Source organism: Erpetoichthys calabaricus, chromosome 7 (genome assembly GCF_900747795.2).
Source record: "Erpetoichthys calabaricus chromosome 7, fErpCal1.3, whole genome shotgun sequence".
NCBI lineage: Eukaryota > Metazoa > Chordata > Cladistia > Polypteriformes > Polypteridae > Erpetoichthys > Erpetoichthys calabaricus.
Window position 1 is genome coordinate 65,404,365 of NC_041400.2, and position 18,818 is coordinate 65,423,182.

Consider the following 18,818-nt stretch of genomic DNA (forward strand, 5'->3'; position numbering starts at 1 on the left):
AAAAGTTAATTACTTACGGGTTGTTTTCTTTTGTTTTTATCCCAAAACTCGTTTACGAGACCCATTTATTGACTCGTCTAGATATTAAATGATCTATTGTGAAGTAATTTGTATTTCAAAGTTTTAGGGACTTGATGAGTTTCTTTATTTTTGTTGGTTCAGTCCTAAATCAGTTTGAAGGTTCGTTACATTTAGCATTTTTAGAAATGCAGTGTCTCACGCTTTATATTACATAGCAATCATTTTTTTGAATGTATAGCGAACATGTCGTAGTTCAGTATAATAAATAGTTCAATTGCCTTTTAGTAATCTTTGCTAATCAGTGGTAGGAACTCTTCGAGCAGGGCAAAAAAATCACAGTCACGTAATAACTTCAGAATAGTTGTAAATATCAGTTTTAGGAGATCTGGTGATACTGCTCAGGATGATGCATTGTGCATTTCACGTTTAACTGTTTTCATTTGCACAAGTGGATTGCAGTTGTTCGTTTTTAATACTGGCATAACCTCTCGCAAGAAGATCTTCAAAGCAGTGTTGTAAACTTCATTTGCAAGTTTTTTTAATTTCCACCGTTAAGTAACCCAGACTTTAAGCAGTTAATTAATGCAAGTTATAGTAACCCGTAAAGCAATCTTATTCCAAAAAAGTTCTTGTTGCAGTATTTTTTTTAGTTGCTGCATATTTCTGAAAGAAATAACAGTACAGTGGACCTCAGTTATACATGTATCAATCTATTATCAAATATGTTTATTCTCGTTATGTGAAAAATAACTTGGTAGTTATCGTGTTTGCTTGTAACATTAGATTGGTAATAGCATTATTAAACATAACATCTAATGTATTCCCTGTGCAAAATAATTTCTTCTGTTAATGCTACCTAACAAATAGTAAACTTCTATTTCATAAAATATTTGTAATATCCTTAGATTCATTACTGCTGGATACCATTATGGCAAATGTCGCACACAATTGTCTCATCTAACAATTATGTCCCAGTACAGAGCTCCCTCAACATAGGATAAAACAAAAAGAGTGAAATTCCACCTCTAGTTTTACTCAAACCAAATCAATAAATATCTTAACACATATACTGCACTTGGTTACTTGGCACTAATGTTGATCAGCGAATTTCACTAAAGTGTTATTTGCAGTGAACTGACTGTGTTCGCGTTCGCCCTTGTTTGCAGAATTATATCCTATAATTGGCCGGTATAGATGAACCTTTTTCCCCAGCACCCCATGATGGTTTACAAGGCCAGCGTGCCATCCTCTGGTGCTGTAACAGCCAACATTTTGTGTGACTGCCCCCCGCATATATAATGCTGGTCTATTCCATTACAGACTCTGTGGGACATAGTGGTAGAATGGATAAGTAAATAATGCAGGTTCTCAAAATTTGATTTTTATGAAACATATGCAGCATAAATAATGTTGTCTCTGCTTGTTGCTAAATGTGCAGGTCGATCTTTGAGTTCCATGTCAGTATAAAAGAAAGAGGTGCATGCCCTATGTATGTGTAATTATCCGTGTGCAGGTAAAAAAAAACAAACCTTGAAGGAGCCTGACAACACAGGGGACTTTATGAAATAATAATGAAGATTTATTACTATTTACAAGATGTTTCTATCTTTTTGATAGAAAAAAAGTGCAAAGCATCAGCACAGACAGTTTGGAGAGCCTCCAGTGTGACTTCAAAAAATAGAACGAGCCAGCGCATAGCTTCAGTCATGACACACCACTTCGAATTTTCTGCCATTAAAAGACCTACGTATTTTTTGTGACTTTTGACTACGATTTCAGCATTTCTGTTTGTTTTGATGAAATATATGATTGCTCAGCTCTGATTGTGTTCTTTCTTCTTTGATCTCACAGATGCACGGTGGTGCAGTGGTAGGCATTACTGCCACACAGCTCAGGTCAACCTTTTTGGCCACAATAATTGGTCCAGTATAGTAGGCAGATGTTTCCCTAGTCCTCACATAAACTTTAAAGATGATTGCACCATTATAATCCAGTCAGATTTAGTTCAGTTTATCCTTCCCCACTGACTTCAATGCAGTTTGCCAAATTAGGTGATATTTGCAAACACTTCCATGATTTCTCCGAACGCAAGGCAAAGTGAACACCATGGTGTTCCACCATTGCACACACAAAACTAACAAACAATAACTTTATAAAACAGTTTTGATGATAATGTTTTATGATTTTGGGGACCAGTTCATATGTACTAAAAAGCTCTGAGGAACCATTATGCTTTTAATTTCCTGATACTTTAATTCTGTAACTTTAAACATATTTTATTTATTTATTTATTTATTTATTTTAGGGCATTTGAACTTAGTTTTACATTTGTTGTTGTTTTATCTTTATTGTATGAGGTATGCAATAATTACAGTGACCAGATGTTTTCAAAAACAAATACTACATTATGTAAAGTTTTGTCACAAGACTCATTTCGGTACAAATCATTAAAATTGCTGGATCTTTACTATTCCAGATTCAATAAGTGGGCAGGAAAAATGCTTACCGACCCCTCACATCCAAGCAACAACCTCTTTGAACTTCTCCTGTCTGCCAGGCATTATAGACTAAACTATGCCATGAACAAACCAAAATGAGAACAGGTTCTTTCCACAGGTCAATAAGCACCAAAAATGGTTAATTTGGCTGTCTTTGCTCAGTCTGGGCACAAACTCTCAAAATATCTTCCAGTATTCTTACATAAAGCTAATACTAATTATGCTAATGCTTATCAGTTGTACATATGTCTGTCATGCAACTGTACTTGTAGAATAATCAAAACAAAGTAGTCAGATTTCTTGTATGCAAGCTTACATGGGCCAATAATGTGTGATTCTGATTTTTAAAGGGTCTGTTCCCACCTGAAATATATAATGGTCTTAAATATGACTTGAATTGAGGTATCCTGAATAAAAACATAAAAGGTTATTTTAAGTAATTTATGGATAACTTTTATTTGTAACTTTTTTCTTATGAGTAAGTGTTGATGAGTTTGTAGCTTTATTACAAGTTGTTTGAAAATGTCAATCATGAAACTGGTTGTGATTTTTATGGCTTATTCAGACATCCAATTTCTTTGAGAGAGGAAAAAAATATTTTGAATCGGCCTATTAGTTTTAAGGCATATAAAACATAACTACTCATGTAGATAATTCAGATCATGTTGATAATATTACATTTGAGCAAGCTATTCATTGATTAGAGGTGTGCAAAGGTTTCTGTGTTTTAAAGTAATAAGTTGTAGGTGTTATTTTTTTCCTCTAACCATCCAATCATTATTTCTTCTTTGTACCTGCTTGTCCAATTCATGGTTACAGGTTGCTAGAACTGATTCCTTCAGCATCTTTTACAAAGAGAGGACCTATTCAAAGCATGTCAGATTGACACAGTCTCTGGTATTTGCACATATTTGTCACTGTAATGTGTTTTATCTAATATATAAAATCGACATGCTCCCTTCACTAAGTTGGTTTCCCTCTATAATTGAAGTTGCCTTTTTCCCTTAGGTTAGGTGGATTGGCGATTCTAACTTGGCCCAGTGTGTGCTTGGTGTGTGGGTGTGTTTGTGTGTGTGTCCTGCGGTGGGTTGGCACCCTGCCCGGGATTGGTTCCTGCCTTGTGCCCTGTGTTGGCTGGGATTGGCTCCAGCAGACCCCCGTGACCCTGTGTTCAGATTCAGCGGGTTGGAAAATGGATGGATGGATTGGTAACATGTAGGGACCCCAGTGAATCTCCTCCTTCTGCTTGTTGAGGGATTTTTATATCAAGTTAGATGGTTTTATTTTAAATCTTGAAGCGTTTAAAGCTATTAATATTTTTAACACAGAACTATTTTTTTTTTTTTTTTTTTTTAAATTTTCTTACTCCCAAATACATAATGTACGAGGAGTTAACTTAGTAATTATGGAGCTGCTTAGAAAACACCTGTAGCTGCCGCAATCTACGCCAGTGGTTCTCAAACTGTGGGGTGGGCCCCCCTAAGGGGATGCGAAGATGTGAAAAAAAGAAAACAAGAATCGAAAATATGAAAAATACATCTATTGAAACCAGAACAAATGAACTTAAACTACATTCTGATACTAGAAAAATAAATATAAAGTTAGATAAATGTCAATAAAAGTTAAGTAGGTATAATATAATACGCATCTATGATATATCATTAGGGCGGCACAGTGACGCAGTGGGTAGCGCTGCTGCCTCGCAGTTGGAAGACCAGGGGACCTGGGTTCGCTTCCTGGGTCCTCCCTGCGTGGAGTTTGCATGTTCTCCCTGTGTCTGCATGGGTTTCCTCCAGGCGCTTCGGTTTCCTCACACAGTCCAAAGACATGCAGGTTAGGTGGATTGGTGATTCTAAATTGGCCCTAGTGTGGGCTTGGTGTGTTTGTGTGTCCTGCGGTGGATTGGCACCCTGCCTGGGATTGGTTCCTGCCTTGTGCCCTGTGTTGGCTGGGATTGACTCCAGCAGACCCCCCCGTGACCCTGTGTTCGGATTCAGCAGGTTGGAAAATGGATGGATGGATGGATGGATATATCATTAATTAAAAAATAACAAACTGGTATTAGTGGGCTCCTTTCAAAAAAACGTTAGGGGGGCACGATTAAAAGTGTTATAAAAACTCGGGTCTCAAATACTTAAAGGTTGAGAAACGCTGATCTAGGCGATCACCCTTCCCCTTCCAGATAGGGATAATAAGTCCCATATTCCAATCAGTTGGGATGACGCCTGTCTCCCAAATGGAAGCAAAGATTGCTTGCAATTCAAGGAGGAGAGCCTTACCGCCAGCCTGGAGAAGTTCACCCCAGATACCACAGATCGCTGCAGCCTTCCCAACCTTTAGCTGGTTTATCATCTGTGCAGTCTCAGTGAGACTGGGTGGTTTATAGTTAATTAGAGAATCAGCCTCGAGAACCATGGACCTCAACACACTATAATTTCTGGATTCAGCGAAGAAAGTACAGTGGAACCTCGGTTCACGAACGTCTCAGTACACGTACAACTCGGTTTACGACCAAAAAGTTCGCCAAACTTTGCCTCGGTTCACGACCACACACTCGGTATACGAACAAGCCAGGTTCCCTTTCGGTTTGTTCATGTTCAGTCTCTCCCTGTGCATTTCCTGTGCAGCGAGCAAGAGAGAGAGCAAGAGAGCGTGACACACGCACACACACACACACACAGGCAGCGTGAGACAGAGAGCCGTGCACACACACGCAGGAGCACGCGCGAGAGAGGCACGTGCACACACACATGAGCGCTCTAGAGAGACACACTGTGAGCTGCGATGCTGATCGCACCCCCAGAGGATACAGACGCCCCTGGGAAAACCCCTAAGAAACATGGACAGACTACCTTCACATTCCTCCTTTCCCTTCTGGCCGGCTCTGTCGTGTAATATGCCTCTCGCGCGGTGCTCCGCCTTCTTAAAAAGCCTGCAAGGGCTTCTTTCAGTTTGTTAATTGGTTGCTTGCTACTCCTTCTTTCTCTCTCTCTCTCAGACAATCTCTGCTCCTGGCGGAGCTGTCATCTCTGACTTGTCATGGAGCACGTTTAAACTGTTGAAAAGAGACAAATGTTTGTTTGCAGTGCTTTGAATAAAGTTCCTTTTTTTTCTACAACCTCCTGTGTCTCTGTGCAAATCTGTGACCCAAGCGTGACAACACACACAGGCACTCCAGGCTCGCAAAAGAGAGAAGCACGCACACACACACAGGTGCGGGAGAGAGAGGCACACGCACACACACAGGAGCGCACTAGAGAGAGACACACACAGGTGCTCCAGGCTCGCAAAAGAGAGACGCACACACACACAGGCGGGGGAGAGAGAGGCGTGCACACACAAGTGGGCTAGAGAGACACACACAGACGCTCCAGGCTTGCAAAAGAGAGACGCACGCACGCACACAACACACACAGGCGGGGGAGAGAGAGAGTGAGCGAGGGACGCATAAGGTAGAGAAGGCTTGTTTTTGTTTTCAGTTCTATTTGCAGTGATCGGTTCGTAGCCTGCATTGTTGCAATGTTACTTTTTTTGGTGGTTTATTAAATTACGGATTTTTTCCCCTGTGCTTAAAACTCATTAAAAAAAGTGTTTTTAGCGAACGGTTCCTAGCACTATACTGCGAACTATTGCAGTGTTAGTTTTCTCTGTTGTTCAAGGTTTTCTCAGTGTTATTCAATGTTTTTACATTTAGTTTACCATTATGCTGTGCATTCTATGGTATAATTAACTATATTTGTGCTTAAAAACTAAAATATATATATTTACATACAGTTCGTATGGTCTGGAACGGATTAATTGTATTTACATACAATCCTATGGGAGAAATTGCTTCGGTTCACGACCAACTCGGTTTATGACCAGAGTTTTGGAACGAATTATGGTCGTGAACCGAGGTCCCACTGTATATCCACGGCTGAGTCTTGTTAGTAATGGATGTATTATTAATGACTTAGATGAGAGTTAATAGTTGTGCCCAAAAAGTCTGAAGGATTACATAATATTGAATGTAGAATCATTCATTTTTAAAGTGAGAGGCTGTAACTGCTGTTTGCAAAGGTCAATTTCCATTTCAACTATGTTGCTGGTACTGCGTATCAGATTATTTGTAGTGCACCAAGACAAAAGCAAGTCGCCCGCTTTCTGTATGCTGATTCATTTCAATTATAATTAGTCCAACAATGGGGTGTCAATGACAGACAAAGATCTTCACTGAAGGGTCAGTGGACCTGTTTGTCAAAAAACTGCAAATATATTTAGAGATGGAAATATTCTGTTCAATTTGTAAAAATTTAGTTAACAAAAGTTTGGGAATAATGATGTTCAATGCTGAACTGAAGTCTACAAAACAGTATTCTGGCATAAATTCCTTTATAGTCCAGATGTTCTAGCACATCCTTACACATAACAAGGTACATAGAATTTCAAAACACAATATTCAATACATGACACCATCACAACATTCTATACAGTTAACACAGACATAGTATATAAAATATAGTAAATTAGAATTGCACTCTCACACAGTAATATTAGGTAGGTCCCATATAAAAAGAACATTTAGTAACTTATATTGAAAAGAGGACAATAGATATTGAGAAAGAGACAAATGATTAAGTCTGTGTATAATCATAGTGACTGCAGTAGGAAAGAGCTGTTTCAATGTCTAGCAGTTCTTGCCTTTTAATGGCTGGTAACATTTCCTTTATGGTAGTAACTGAAAGATATGATTGCCTGGGTGAGTGTAATTATTGCTCGTATTTCTGGCTTGTTGTTCCTGACCCGTGATGTATGCAAGATGTTCATGGAGTCCAGTTTCAGTTCTACAATCTTTTCTGCTTTCTGAATAACACACTGCAGTCTGTGTTTGGAGTGACAGATGCATTGTCATACCAGAATGTTATTGAGAAAGTTAGGATGCCTAAAATGACAGCTCTGTAAACTGCTGCTGCGCTTTTCTGATTATACCAGTTACATTTTTGTCCCAGTTCAGGTTGTAAGTGATAGTTATGCCAAGAAATGTTGTAAATTGTGAAGTGTAAATGTTTCTACCCTGTTAAACAGTAACTTCATTTATAAGTAGGGGTGTTTGAGGAGAGTATTGTCTTCTAAAATCCAAAATCACTTCTGTTTTTAGGGTATTCAAAATAAGATTGTTGAGGGTACACCAACTGGCTAGCCAGTCCTTCCAATATTGCACCTCATCCCAGAGTGTGTGATCAGGCCAGTCAGGTTGGTGTCATCAGCAAAACCTCAGCAGTTTAAGGGACATGTCACTGGAGGTACAGTTATTGGTGCACAGAGAGAAAAGCAGAGGGGACAGAACAAGGCCCTGAGGGGACCTGGGTGATGTTCAGGAACACTGATGGATATTTGCCCATCTTCACTGTCCGGTGTATGTTATTTAGAAAGTTAGGGATTCAGAGACGTGGCATAATCCGTATTTATACTGAGAAATTTGCCGTGGAAAAGCTCTGATATGATTTGTATTAAGTAAAGAACTAATATCCACAAATGAGATCCTGGAATAAGTAAATGGAGAGTCTAAGTGCTGCAAGGTGTGGTGGACAGCAATGTTCATTGCATCCTCTACTGGCCTGTTGGCACAGTAAGCAAACTGAAGTGGGCCAAGGAGAAAATTTGTGACATATTTCACATGCTGAAGAGTCAGACGTTCAGATGTCTTCATTATTACAGAGGTCAATGGTATTTGCCTATAATCATTTAAATTATAGATTAGATTATTAAGTGTTTTAAATAATAAAAGAAAATAAATGTGATTTGGAATAGAGGACCCACAACCAAGGTAACTTGCAAAATAAAATATGGCTGATAAGCTTATGCTTCTTACAGAAATAAAACTAATCCATTTGAATGTTTTTTTTTGTTTGTTTTTTTGGGGTTTTTTTGGCCCAACACCTAGTGTCCGATCAATTTCACTTCACAGATGGTGGAGCAAGTTAGTTGTCAAGCTGTCTTTAAAGGCAAACTATTTCTAACATAGTTTGCAGATTGCCATCTTTTAAGCAACATCTGTCTTTTTCTAAGCCACACCATCTCCACGCAAATGATTATGATGCACGTCTTGCAATTAAATCTAATGACATTCTGTCTGTCTGCCCTGAAACACTGAAGTGAATTAAGTAGCTCTGAAAATAGGTGGAAGATTCAATAGTCTGCATTCTCGCCCCCTTTTTTTTTATCTTACTCTTGATTTTTTTCTTAAAGCTTGTGGAAAGTCTTCTCACTCAGCACCATTTGCTTATTCTATAAATGTTAAGTTTTAAACTGTTTATTTTACAGTTTAAACCTGTATAAACCTCAACATTCTTAATAATACAAAGTCTCGGAGACATATTTCTGGCAGTCTCCCAAAAAGTTTGGAAGCAGTTACCAACAACCCAATTCATCCATATACAGTACATGGCTTCACTTCATTCATAGAATGCAGTCTCTCATGTGTCAAAAATGGAAAACCACTAGCAATAATGTTTTTTACTGTATTTTAATTTTGAATCCTATTATATTATGTATTGTTAATACATAGTGACGTGCAGGCAGCTTGTGATGTGCCTTTGGGTGAAAGGGGTAAGTCCATGTCAGATCATCACACTTTAGACCTCATCATTACAGACCAACTTTTCTGCCAGTGTTCATGACATTATAAACTAGCATTAGTTTAAAAAAAAAAAAAAAAAATTGACCGATTTTAAAATACAGGCTTTTTCTCTATTCAATTGTTAATATTCACTCATAACATGGAAATATTTTATTTTGGGGGGGATAGCATAGCATTTATGCAAAATATAGAGTTGGAAAAGCGCTTTAAAACCTTATGGGAACCATTTCTGTGCACCTTATATTTAGGGAAATGTTGCCAGTCAAAGTCATAATCTTCTACCCATTCCCCTCCACCCAAGCCATTAGCCAAAAATACATTGAAACTTTGTTTTTGTTTTTTGCTTAAATCTCCCTTAATATTAATCCAAGAAATGTGCAATTTCTGTTCTGTAATGGGCGGGCACACCTCGTAGGAGATAAGTGAGAGAAGAAGTCAGTTAAAAAAGGAAGTTGTGGTGGAAGGAAGTTTTAAGTAGGGAGTCAGGATCCAATGAGCAGGAGTGTTTGCGGTATAGAGAAAAACAGAATGTGATTGGCAGGAGATAAACTGATTGGTAGGGAAAGCTTTCTTTTATTGTTTTGGAGTCGTGTTCTGTAAATCAGTTAACGGAGTATAAGACAGGGCACAGTTTGTTAAGGAACAAAGACTCCAAGTAAAATGTAGAAAATTCGGGTACCTCTGAGTTGTGTTTGCTTTTTACGCTGGTCATTTCAATTTTCTGTGAATTAATTTTTTTTAGTACTATGTTATGTTTTAATATAGTTTTGTAAATATATAGGACTATGCAGTAAACTAATCTGCTGTTTCATTTATAAAGTAGCTGTTCTGTTATCCATGTTTTCTCTTGCCCATCATGGCCTCGGTCTCGACCCCTGACAGATAATTGAGGTTTTACTGTATATAATTTTTATTTTAGTGCCTGCAGCTGCTTCTCGCTATAAATTACTAATTATCATTTTTAAGTTAGCTTTTTTATGTGTATACTTCGTGTTTCTTAACTTTACTAAAATAGCATTTTTATAAAATCTAGTGCTTTTCCTCTTAAACCAACTGTTCCCAGTAGAACTATCATTTCAAGTAAACTGTAAAATATCTAGCTCCTCACGTTTCTGGTTTAACAGACAGTAAGAAATACAAGCTGAGTTATGACCTTACCCCCCCCCCAACTATTACACAAGAATATTAATAAGAATAATACTGCCTGTTGGAAAAGGTAACGCATCTCTCCATAATGACCCTTTGGGATCAGGGTTAGATTAAAGATCTGTATGTAGGGCCTTTGAGTCATATTTATCATCTGGAAGTCTTTAATGAATATTCTGGTACATAATGTTGCCTCTGGAGTTGGAGCTAAGAGTTCAGAGATCATAAAGTAGGCCTGAAACTAAATTTACAGTAGAGTAAGGCTTTAATGTGATTAAAAATTTAGAAATTCTTGAATGTGTTTTCTAGCTTTCTAGGGTCAATGTGCATTTTGTGGCTAATTTTATTTATTTTTCAAAATAAACTAATATTAAGAGGTTGGCTGCTCAACTCAATCTTTTAGTGCCAACTGCGTTTAAATAGGTTTGATTTTGTGAAATTTAGCTAACTGAAACATCTCTAATGAGTAAATTCTATTCAAAAGCAAATGTTACAAAAGCAACAGAAATTAAAGATAAGAAAAAAAATACTAGAGAGAAAAAGTGTGACCAGTTGCCACCATCATGATTATATTGTTTTTAACATTTAAGTTGTAGAAAAACATTTTTAAAAAAATTTCTTGTCATTTGCGAGAGTAAAATTAGTTCCTGTTTTTTAAGCAAGGTTTTTATTACATACCCTTATTCTCATTACTTATGGTATGTGTCATGTCATATCGGGTCTCTCAAATGCAGTTTTGCTACAAAAAAAATATGTTATCCCAGTTAACAGTTCATAAAAACAAAAAGAATATATCATGTTGTCTTAACATGGATCTCTCCAATTGATTACTTCAACCTTTACAATTGTATGATGAAGATGCAGAGATTTTTTTTTCTCCCATTTTTGAAGACTATTTTGTGTATTTTTGGAAGTACATTTTTGATACAGTGGTTTGCATACCTTTGCCAAACTGAAGCAATATCATGCAGGCTGGGGAATAAAGCAGCAGGGAACTGGTAGTGAGTCTGTTTCTAAAGACATTGTAACTTTCAGAAGAAAATGGTAAAAGTGCTATTAGTGAAATAGTTTTATGGAGTACTAATATGTTGTTTGGATTAATGTCTTCATCTGGTTCAAATAGGCTAGATGTTAGAAATCCTTCTGTGTATGTGGATCTCATCTGATTCTTATATTTCCATTTTCTTGTCGTTTGAGAGTAGATCAAAACAAAAGTTCTGTTTGATTCCAAGCAACAATGTATTACTCCTTCTGGGAAATTCTTGGTACAACCTGGAGGTTGAGTCTTTCCAATCGCACAAAAAGGCGAGCCTCAAAAGGGCGACCTCAATTGGGCGCAGCGAATAAAGGTGCGCGTAAATAAAGATCTGCACATTTGTTGCTCTTCACATTAGTGCTGGGCGGTATACCGGTTCATACCGAAAACCGTTTTTTATTTTTTTTATGATATGGATTTTTCTTATACCGCAACACCGGTTTAAATTGCCTAAACGACGTTCGGAACGTGGCGCAGCGGGAAACTGTTCAAGTGGGGACCTTTTTCACTGCTACACCGCTAAACACAGATTTGTTGCACTAGGGCTCTTTTTTTCACTGCTACACCACCAAATAGTGGGCGGTAGCATAGGAATGCTGTGCGATGAAAATGGACAGAGAGCCTGGAGATACTTTAGTTTTAAAAGGTCAGATGTGTAAATACTGTTTCTATACTACTGGATAATACTGCAAGCCAAGTTGTACTTGTTTTATTTGTTTTCAATACAGTGTAATGTACCTGGGTACTGTGTAATAGTGTGACGACATGTTGACTTTATTCTCGCCGTTTATGTCAAGATTAAAGTCGACATGTTGACTTTATTCTTGTAATTTGTCATTAAAGTAGAACATCGTAAACTAAACTTCATTGTAAAATGAATATTTAATTTACTAGATTTTCTCAAACCCCGTCATAAGTTATATAGCACATTAAATGCTTTGTGTTAAGTGATTCTTAAACTGACTTCTTCTTGCACTAAGAGGAAGCGCCGGCAGCAATCGCCACACAGAATACATTCACTTCATGATCTTCCTTCTCTCTGAACATTTAGAATGCTAAAATAAATACTTAATATAATTTTCATGGTGAAATGCATTAAAGCATGCATTAATCATATGGGGGCACGGCGGCGTGCCTGCCTTGCATTTGCATGTTTTTCTGGCGGGTTTACTCGGCGCTTCAGTTTCCTTTCAAAGTCATGTAGAATGTGGGGTTTTGTTGTGCTATATTGACCCTGCTAGTGAATGTTTTGCTTGTATTCATCCTTCGATGTGCTGGCAACTCATTCAGAGATGGGCGCAACTCTGTATGGATGGCATAATTAAACATGTATAACGAAGATATTTTTAAAGTTCTGAACACTCTGTGGGCTAAGTTTATAACTAGTTTTAATTTCACAAAGACGTTTATCGTGTGGTGATTGGTTATGTGGTGAAAGAAAAAGGAAGGATAGGAACTGGGGTTTTGGTAGCCTACGTCAGATAGAGACGGCATGCATGCAATAAAGATGGCCTGCTCAGAAGAACATGCATTGAATTCTGTGTTCGTGTCTCCGACCAGCAGATCACAAACCCAACATTTACACAATATTTAAGTTAAACCTGTGCGATAGCTATTCATACATCCAGTTTTTTGGAGCCTCGTCACACCTGCCATAAAGTTCTGTACACTGAACGTACACCTGGGGACCCCTTACTGCAAGGGAGCAGCACTACCGCCACACTACCATGCATGTTAATACCTGCTTTAATGCATTTTATCATGAAAATGATATCAAGTATTTATCTTAGCATTGTAAATGTTCAGAGAGCAGGAATATCATGAAGTGAATGTATTCTGTGCGGTGATCCCTCCCGGTGCCGCCTCAGTGCAAGAGGAAGTCCGTTTAAGAAGCACGTAGTGATTAACAACTCGGTCGGGGCACGCTTAACACAAAGCATTTAATGCACTACACTACCTTATGACGGGATTTGAAAAAAATCTCTAGTAAATTAAACATTGATCTTAAGATGAAGTTTAGTTTACGATATTCTGCTTTAATGACAAAGTAAACTTTGAGAATAAAGTGGAAATGTTGACTTTAATCTCGACATAAACGGCGAGAATAAAGTCAACATGTCGACTTTATTCTCGACAGTTTTTTTTTTTTTTTTTTTTTTTTCTTCACCATGGCCCTAATACGCTTCCGTAGTTTTGTTAAAGTGACCCATCTGCCATTCCTTTTTTGTTCATATCTTGCCCTGCCGTAGTGCTAGTGTGCATTGAATATCCAACAGACTCTCACTTTCCCACTCAAAAGTCTTATTCATAGGTACTTTTCATTTTTTCCAAACGTTTTACAACATGAGCAAAAAAAGTGTTCAGAAAACAATACTGCTCAGTTATTTCAGAAAAGAGACGCCACAAACTGATGAAGGTGCAGCATCAACTCCTGATGTGGTAATTTCAGACACACTGCAGAAGCTGGTCCATCAGGGGAAATCTCTTCAGCACACACTCTGCTAATTGATAAATCTAAGCACCGCATATCCGGCAGAAACAAACAATGGTTTAAAGATTTTGATTGGCTAATGGTCAAAGAAAATGGTATGTGGTGCTCATTGTGCATGAAATATTCAAACAAACACCCCCCAAGGATGGAGTTACCTTGGGTAAACGTGCCATGCACAAGAATTCGAAAAGAAAGCTTGCTGGACCATGAAAAAAAGTAAAACGCACATTGAGTCTTCTGCTGACCTTTTAGGAAAGTGTGTACTAGAGCAAACTGGAATCGGTCAAATTGAAAGATCTCTGTCTGTGTTAAATAACTTACAGAGAGATGCCTTTGTGGGAGCTTTAAGATCCATGTATTGGTTGGCAAAAAATGAGTTGCCACATATGTTGTTTGAAAAGCTGTTGGAACACTGTAAATAAATGGGTTGTTTCTTTTCTAGGAAGAAAAGAAGAATAAATATTTAACTGAAGTCACCATCTACATATGAAAGTTTGTTTTGAAGAATATTTTTAAATTTTTTTTCATTGTTTTCACTTTTCTTCCCAACAGCGACAAAACTTGTGCCTCTTGGTTTATGTCATAACAATTGTTATTTAAAATGTTTCTTAAGGTTGCAGGATCCTGAATTGGATACTTCTTAAATTTAATAAAACATATTCTGGCACAAGTGTCAAACCTTAAAAAAGGAAGTCATATTGAGCGTTGGAAAATTAATTAATAATAATTAACTAATAAAAATAGTGCACATTTCATTTTCCCCACCACCAAATTTCCCCGTTCCGCCCCACCTGGATACTTTTTCATGCCACCCGGCTGGAAAACATTTTTGGGGAGAAAACTGTATTAGTTTTAAAGCATAAATGGCAGACAATTAAATATCAACTTATGTTTAGTACAGATAGTTACAAACTAGCTAGATCATTTTTAATGTACATGCTGTGAACACTAAATTCAGCAAAACTACTTCTATTAATCTGTAATAAAATAGCAGTATCAACAGTGGTTTTATTTGACTAAAATGATGAAAAGTTGGAAATTTTTGCAGCAAACAGTGTCAAAGAGACAAAGTTTTTGCATAAATATAAGAAAACTAAAACTGGAAAATATGAAGAAAGGAACAGGAAGAAAAAAACTTGCCTCAGGAATGCCCTATCCCCGCCCCTTTATGAGTACAGACAGATCACTGTTTAAATGATGCTATAATATATCAAATCTCTGCATTAGATGTAGCAAAAGACCATTTAAGATTTCTTTTTAAATATCTGTTAATTTTCAAAGCTGATAGTTCAATAAGCCGTATTTATATTAAAAAAAAAAAAAAAGTCATCTCAAAGATACATGGATAAAGAGTTAGACTCTCCAGCAAAACATGCATCCCAAATTGGCAGCTTGTGTGCCTGGAGAAACGTGAGTGGCATCAGCATTCACTAAAGTTAGTGGATGGTAGATGGAGCATTCAGAGGGACCTTTCTTCTGCTTTGACAGGAGGGGTAATTAAATATGTAATGATAGATGCATTAATACTGGAGGAAGAAAAGGGAGGAATTTAACATAAGAAAAAGAGTCTGTTACCTGCTTCCATAATGCGAAAGACACCATCACTGAAGTCCGATTAGGGTGTGGCTATTTACCCTTACACATATTGTCTAAATCGCTATATAAATGTAATGAATTATTATTATTATTAAATCCCCTTTAAATTCGAACAGTGAAATGTAGAGTTCAAAAATGTCTTCTTCCTACTAATAAACCCTAGGAAGCAATTAATATTATGTTGATTATTTTCAGAGGTATTTTCTGATAGATTAATCATAGATAAGGCTGTTTGAGAACTGTGTGGATGTACATAAGCTTGCAGAGGATGTCCAGATTTATATTTAATATTTGTGATAGACACAGACGATTTACGTTTTCTTAGTTGAAGCACTAAAAGTATACTGGGGCTTTGCGCCAGAAACAGTACTTCTCTCATTTGTTCTGAATCTTAAATTCAACATTTTGTAACAGGAGGTTAACTGTGATCCAATTTGGGTTAAGTTTCATAGCTAAGATCTGGCACACAAGAATGAACCCTTTCCAAACATTTAATGATGATTCAAACAGTAATTTGTCATTGTTTTGACTATGCTAATTTGCTAAAGAATGAAGTGGAAAAGTCTTGAATAGCACTGTTGATGACAAGGCAGTCAACCCTATATGCTTATTCCCTATGACAGCAGTAAATAATTGAAATAAACTTATTAAAATCTGAAAGTAGTTTTGGACAAAAGGATTTTTCAATGAGACAGTTGTTGAACTGCCACCAAAGAGTTGGAAGGAGTTGCAACTTTGTTAGCACACATTTTGGTGCATCAAAGAGTTGGATATAATTCTGTTTTCTGTGATACCAGTGGTAAGCAGCTATGGTAGAAATGACTTGGGAATGCCCTGACATATGTGCAGGAGATTTATCTAATAAAGAGTTGAGGGGTAAAACACATGTAATTATCCACCTCGTATCTGCTGACAAGCACTTATAGGAGACCTGCATGCAAAACTACCCTCCAGATTAAAACACGGTAATAACATATTTAGGATAAGCTCTCACCCAAACCCACCATCCCACAAATTGCACCCCTCCCCACCACCCTCTCTCCCTTCCCACTTCATGAAAACCTGCCCCTATAGAGCATCATGGGGAGTGTAGTCCATAATAATAAGGAACCCAGTGGCATTTTGGTATGCAGTACTAGTAAAAGTAACAGAAGGACACAAAAATAGAGCAGACAGAAAAGGGGGTTTTGTAGCTGCAAAGCATATGATTCCTCTTAGCTGATTAGTTTTGTAAAGGTGCAGTAGAAAGCCTGTCTGTCCTTGTGAACAAATAACAAAAACCAATAACCATTCCCGACTTAATGTGAAGAATACATAGTAAGTTAACCAGTGTATCCAAGCTGTGGAAATAAAAGTTAAGAAAGATAATTTATAAGTCACTGTTCTTCCAAATCTCTTCTGACAAGCACTCACAGGAGACCTGCATGTAAAACCACTGGAGCTGGAGAGGGATAAAGAAGAATTAGAATTGCTGTGCAGTAAGCAATGGACATGTTAGCTTAACAGCCAAATTTGTCATTTTTACTTGTAAACTTGTTAAGCATATTAGCCTTGCATTTTCTTGAAAAATATGTTATGAACATTTTAATAAATTTGTGTCTGTCATACAGTATATCTCTTGATAAGAAGTAAGTAAAGCACAATTAAAATGGTAAATCATATTTATAATTATACCTCATGAATTGGGATTGTTCAGCTGCTACACTGGAAATGGGAAATAAACCCCTTATGTATACAGTAAATTTATATTTTAACAGCAAAAATGCTGTAGTGCAATAAATGATTAAAACCTATAAGGGCATGAATACATTTAAGCAGAGTTTAACTGCCAGTATCAATTAACTGAATCAATGTGAGAATATATTTTTGTTAGACAAATGATGAAAATTACTTTTTTAATTTTGCTGAGTTTCAGATAAGTATGTTACAGAAGAAATTAAAACATTATGACAGCTTGTAATTATGATAAACATTTTCTTAAATGGTATATGTATTATGGAAAATATTTTCTGTGCATATTTTATTAGTTAACATATGTATTTTAAAATATTTTTATTTATTTTAGTAATTTTTATGGTCACTGAAAAATAAGCCTGTAGAATTTTATTTTGTTAATAAAACATGAACAGGTAACACCTGTGGTCTATACTTTAATTATAAAATTAATGCTTCTCTACATCTAATTTTGCAGGAGCTTGATGTAAAAACGTTATAAAGCCAAAAAAAAAAAATCGGCCCGTATGGTGACGTGACCGGTATTGTCCCAAAAAAAAAAAAAACCCTGATCAGTGCATCTGTAATTAAACATTTTTTTCTTTCATGAAGGATGACCAGTCCAATCTGAGAATTACTATGTAATAAGCACAAAAAATAATTTTGCCCATCCACATTACAATACTGAAGCTCCATTTTTAGAAGTACATGGCTCTGGTCAGAGTTTTCAAAAGTCTATATTTTCATAGGTTGAAAACACTGCAGTAGTGTGAATGAAAGGAGAAAACAGAGACTAATGTGTGTGTTTTTTTTTTTTTTTTTTTTTAAACAAAAATGTGGTAGTGTGGACAGTGCCTTACAAGTTGTGCTACTTGAAATGTTTATAGATCACTGGAAAAGTATTTATCGATGGTGCAATCAATTTTTATTTGAGGTTTTCCATTAACCTTAGAGGCTATTGCACATAAAGATTAACCATCAAAAATAAATATAAATGTAGATTTATTTTTTAATTTTTGGAACTTGTTGAGTTGTATGTGGAGATTTGGCAAGAATGTTAATTCTTCATAACTAGGTATTATAGTGTATCGTTAAAATTGTTTTCTAATTATCTATCTTTTGATTTTGTTCTCTTTCTGTATATAGTCTGCCATTTTCAATTTTCAAAGTCTACTGACAGTCATTCTGCTGCTGATATGCACCTGTGCTTATATTCGCGCCCTGGCTCCAAGCATTATTGACAAAAACAAAACTGGGTATGTATATGTTTTTGCAGAATATAGCATATGCACAATTGAGGTCATTTATGCTTACAGGTAGAGTTGACTCCACAATACAATATTCTGATGACTTTGTTTTAAAGTTTTTGTCATCAGTAAATTGTTGCCTTTTTATTTCACTAAAGTTAAACTTGAACTACTATTTCAGTTTGTAAAATTGTGTTGGTATGTTACATTTAATGAGAAAAACCAGTGACTCAATTCAGTTTAAATCTTTTTGTAATCGTGAAAATGGATTTTCAGGCATCTCAGTAGTCTCCACAGTAAGACTAAAGGCATTTCACATTTGCCACTTTGTGCCATCCTGTTAGCATGTCATGGACTTCTTTCATTGGGTAGAAACAATTTTGTCCTTGGAATAATCCTCATGGAGGGTCAAACAATGCCTGTGTTTATGAGCCATCGCTTTTGCAGTAAT

General features: G+C 36.7%; 1 protein-coding gene across 1 annotated transcript in view; it reads left to right on the forward strand.

Moving 5' to 3' along the window:
• The window catches only part of tmem167a (transmembrane protein 167A), a 32,342-nt gene that overhangs the window by 109 nt on the left and 13,415 nt on the right, over positions 1 to 18,818 (forward strand). Inside the window, exon 2 of the mRNA XM_051929637.1 lies at positions 18,267 to 18,376. Coding sequence (XP_051785597.1) covers positions 18,267 to 18,376 — 110 coding nt within the window. The remainder of the gene's footprint in view (positions 1 to 18,266; positions 18,377 to 18,818) is intronic.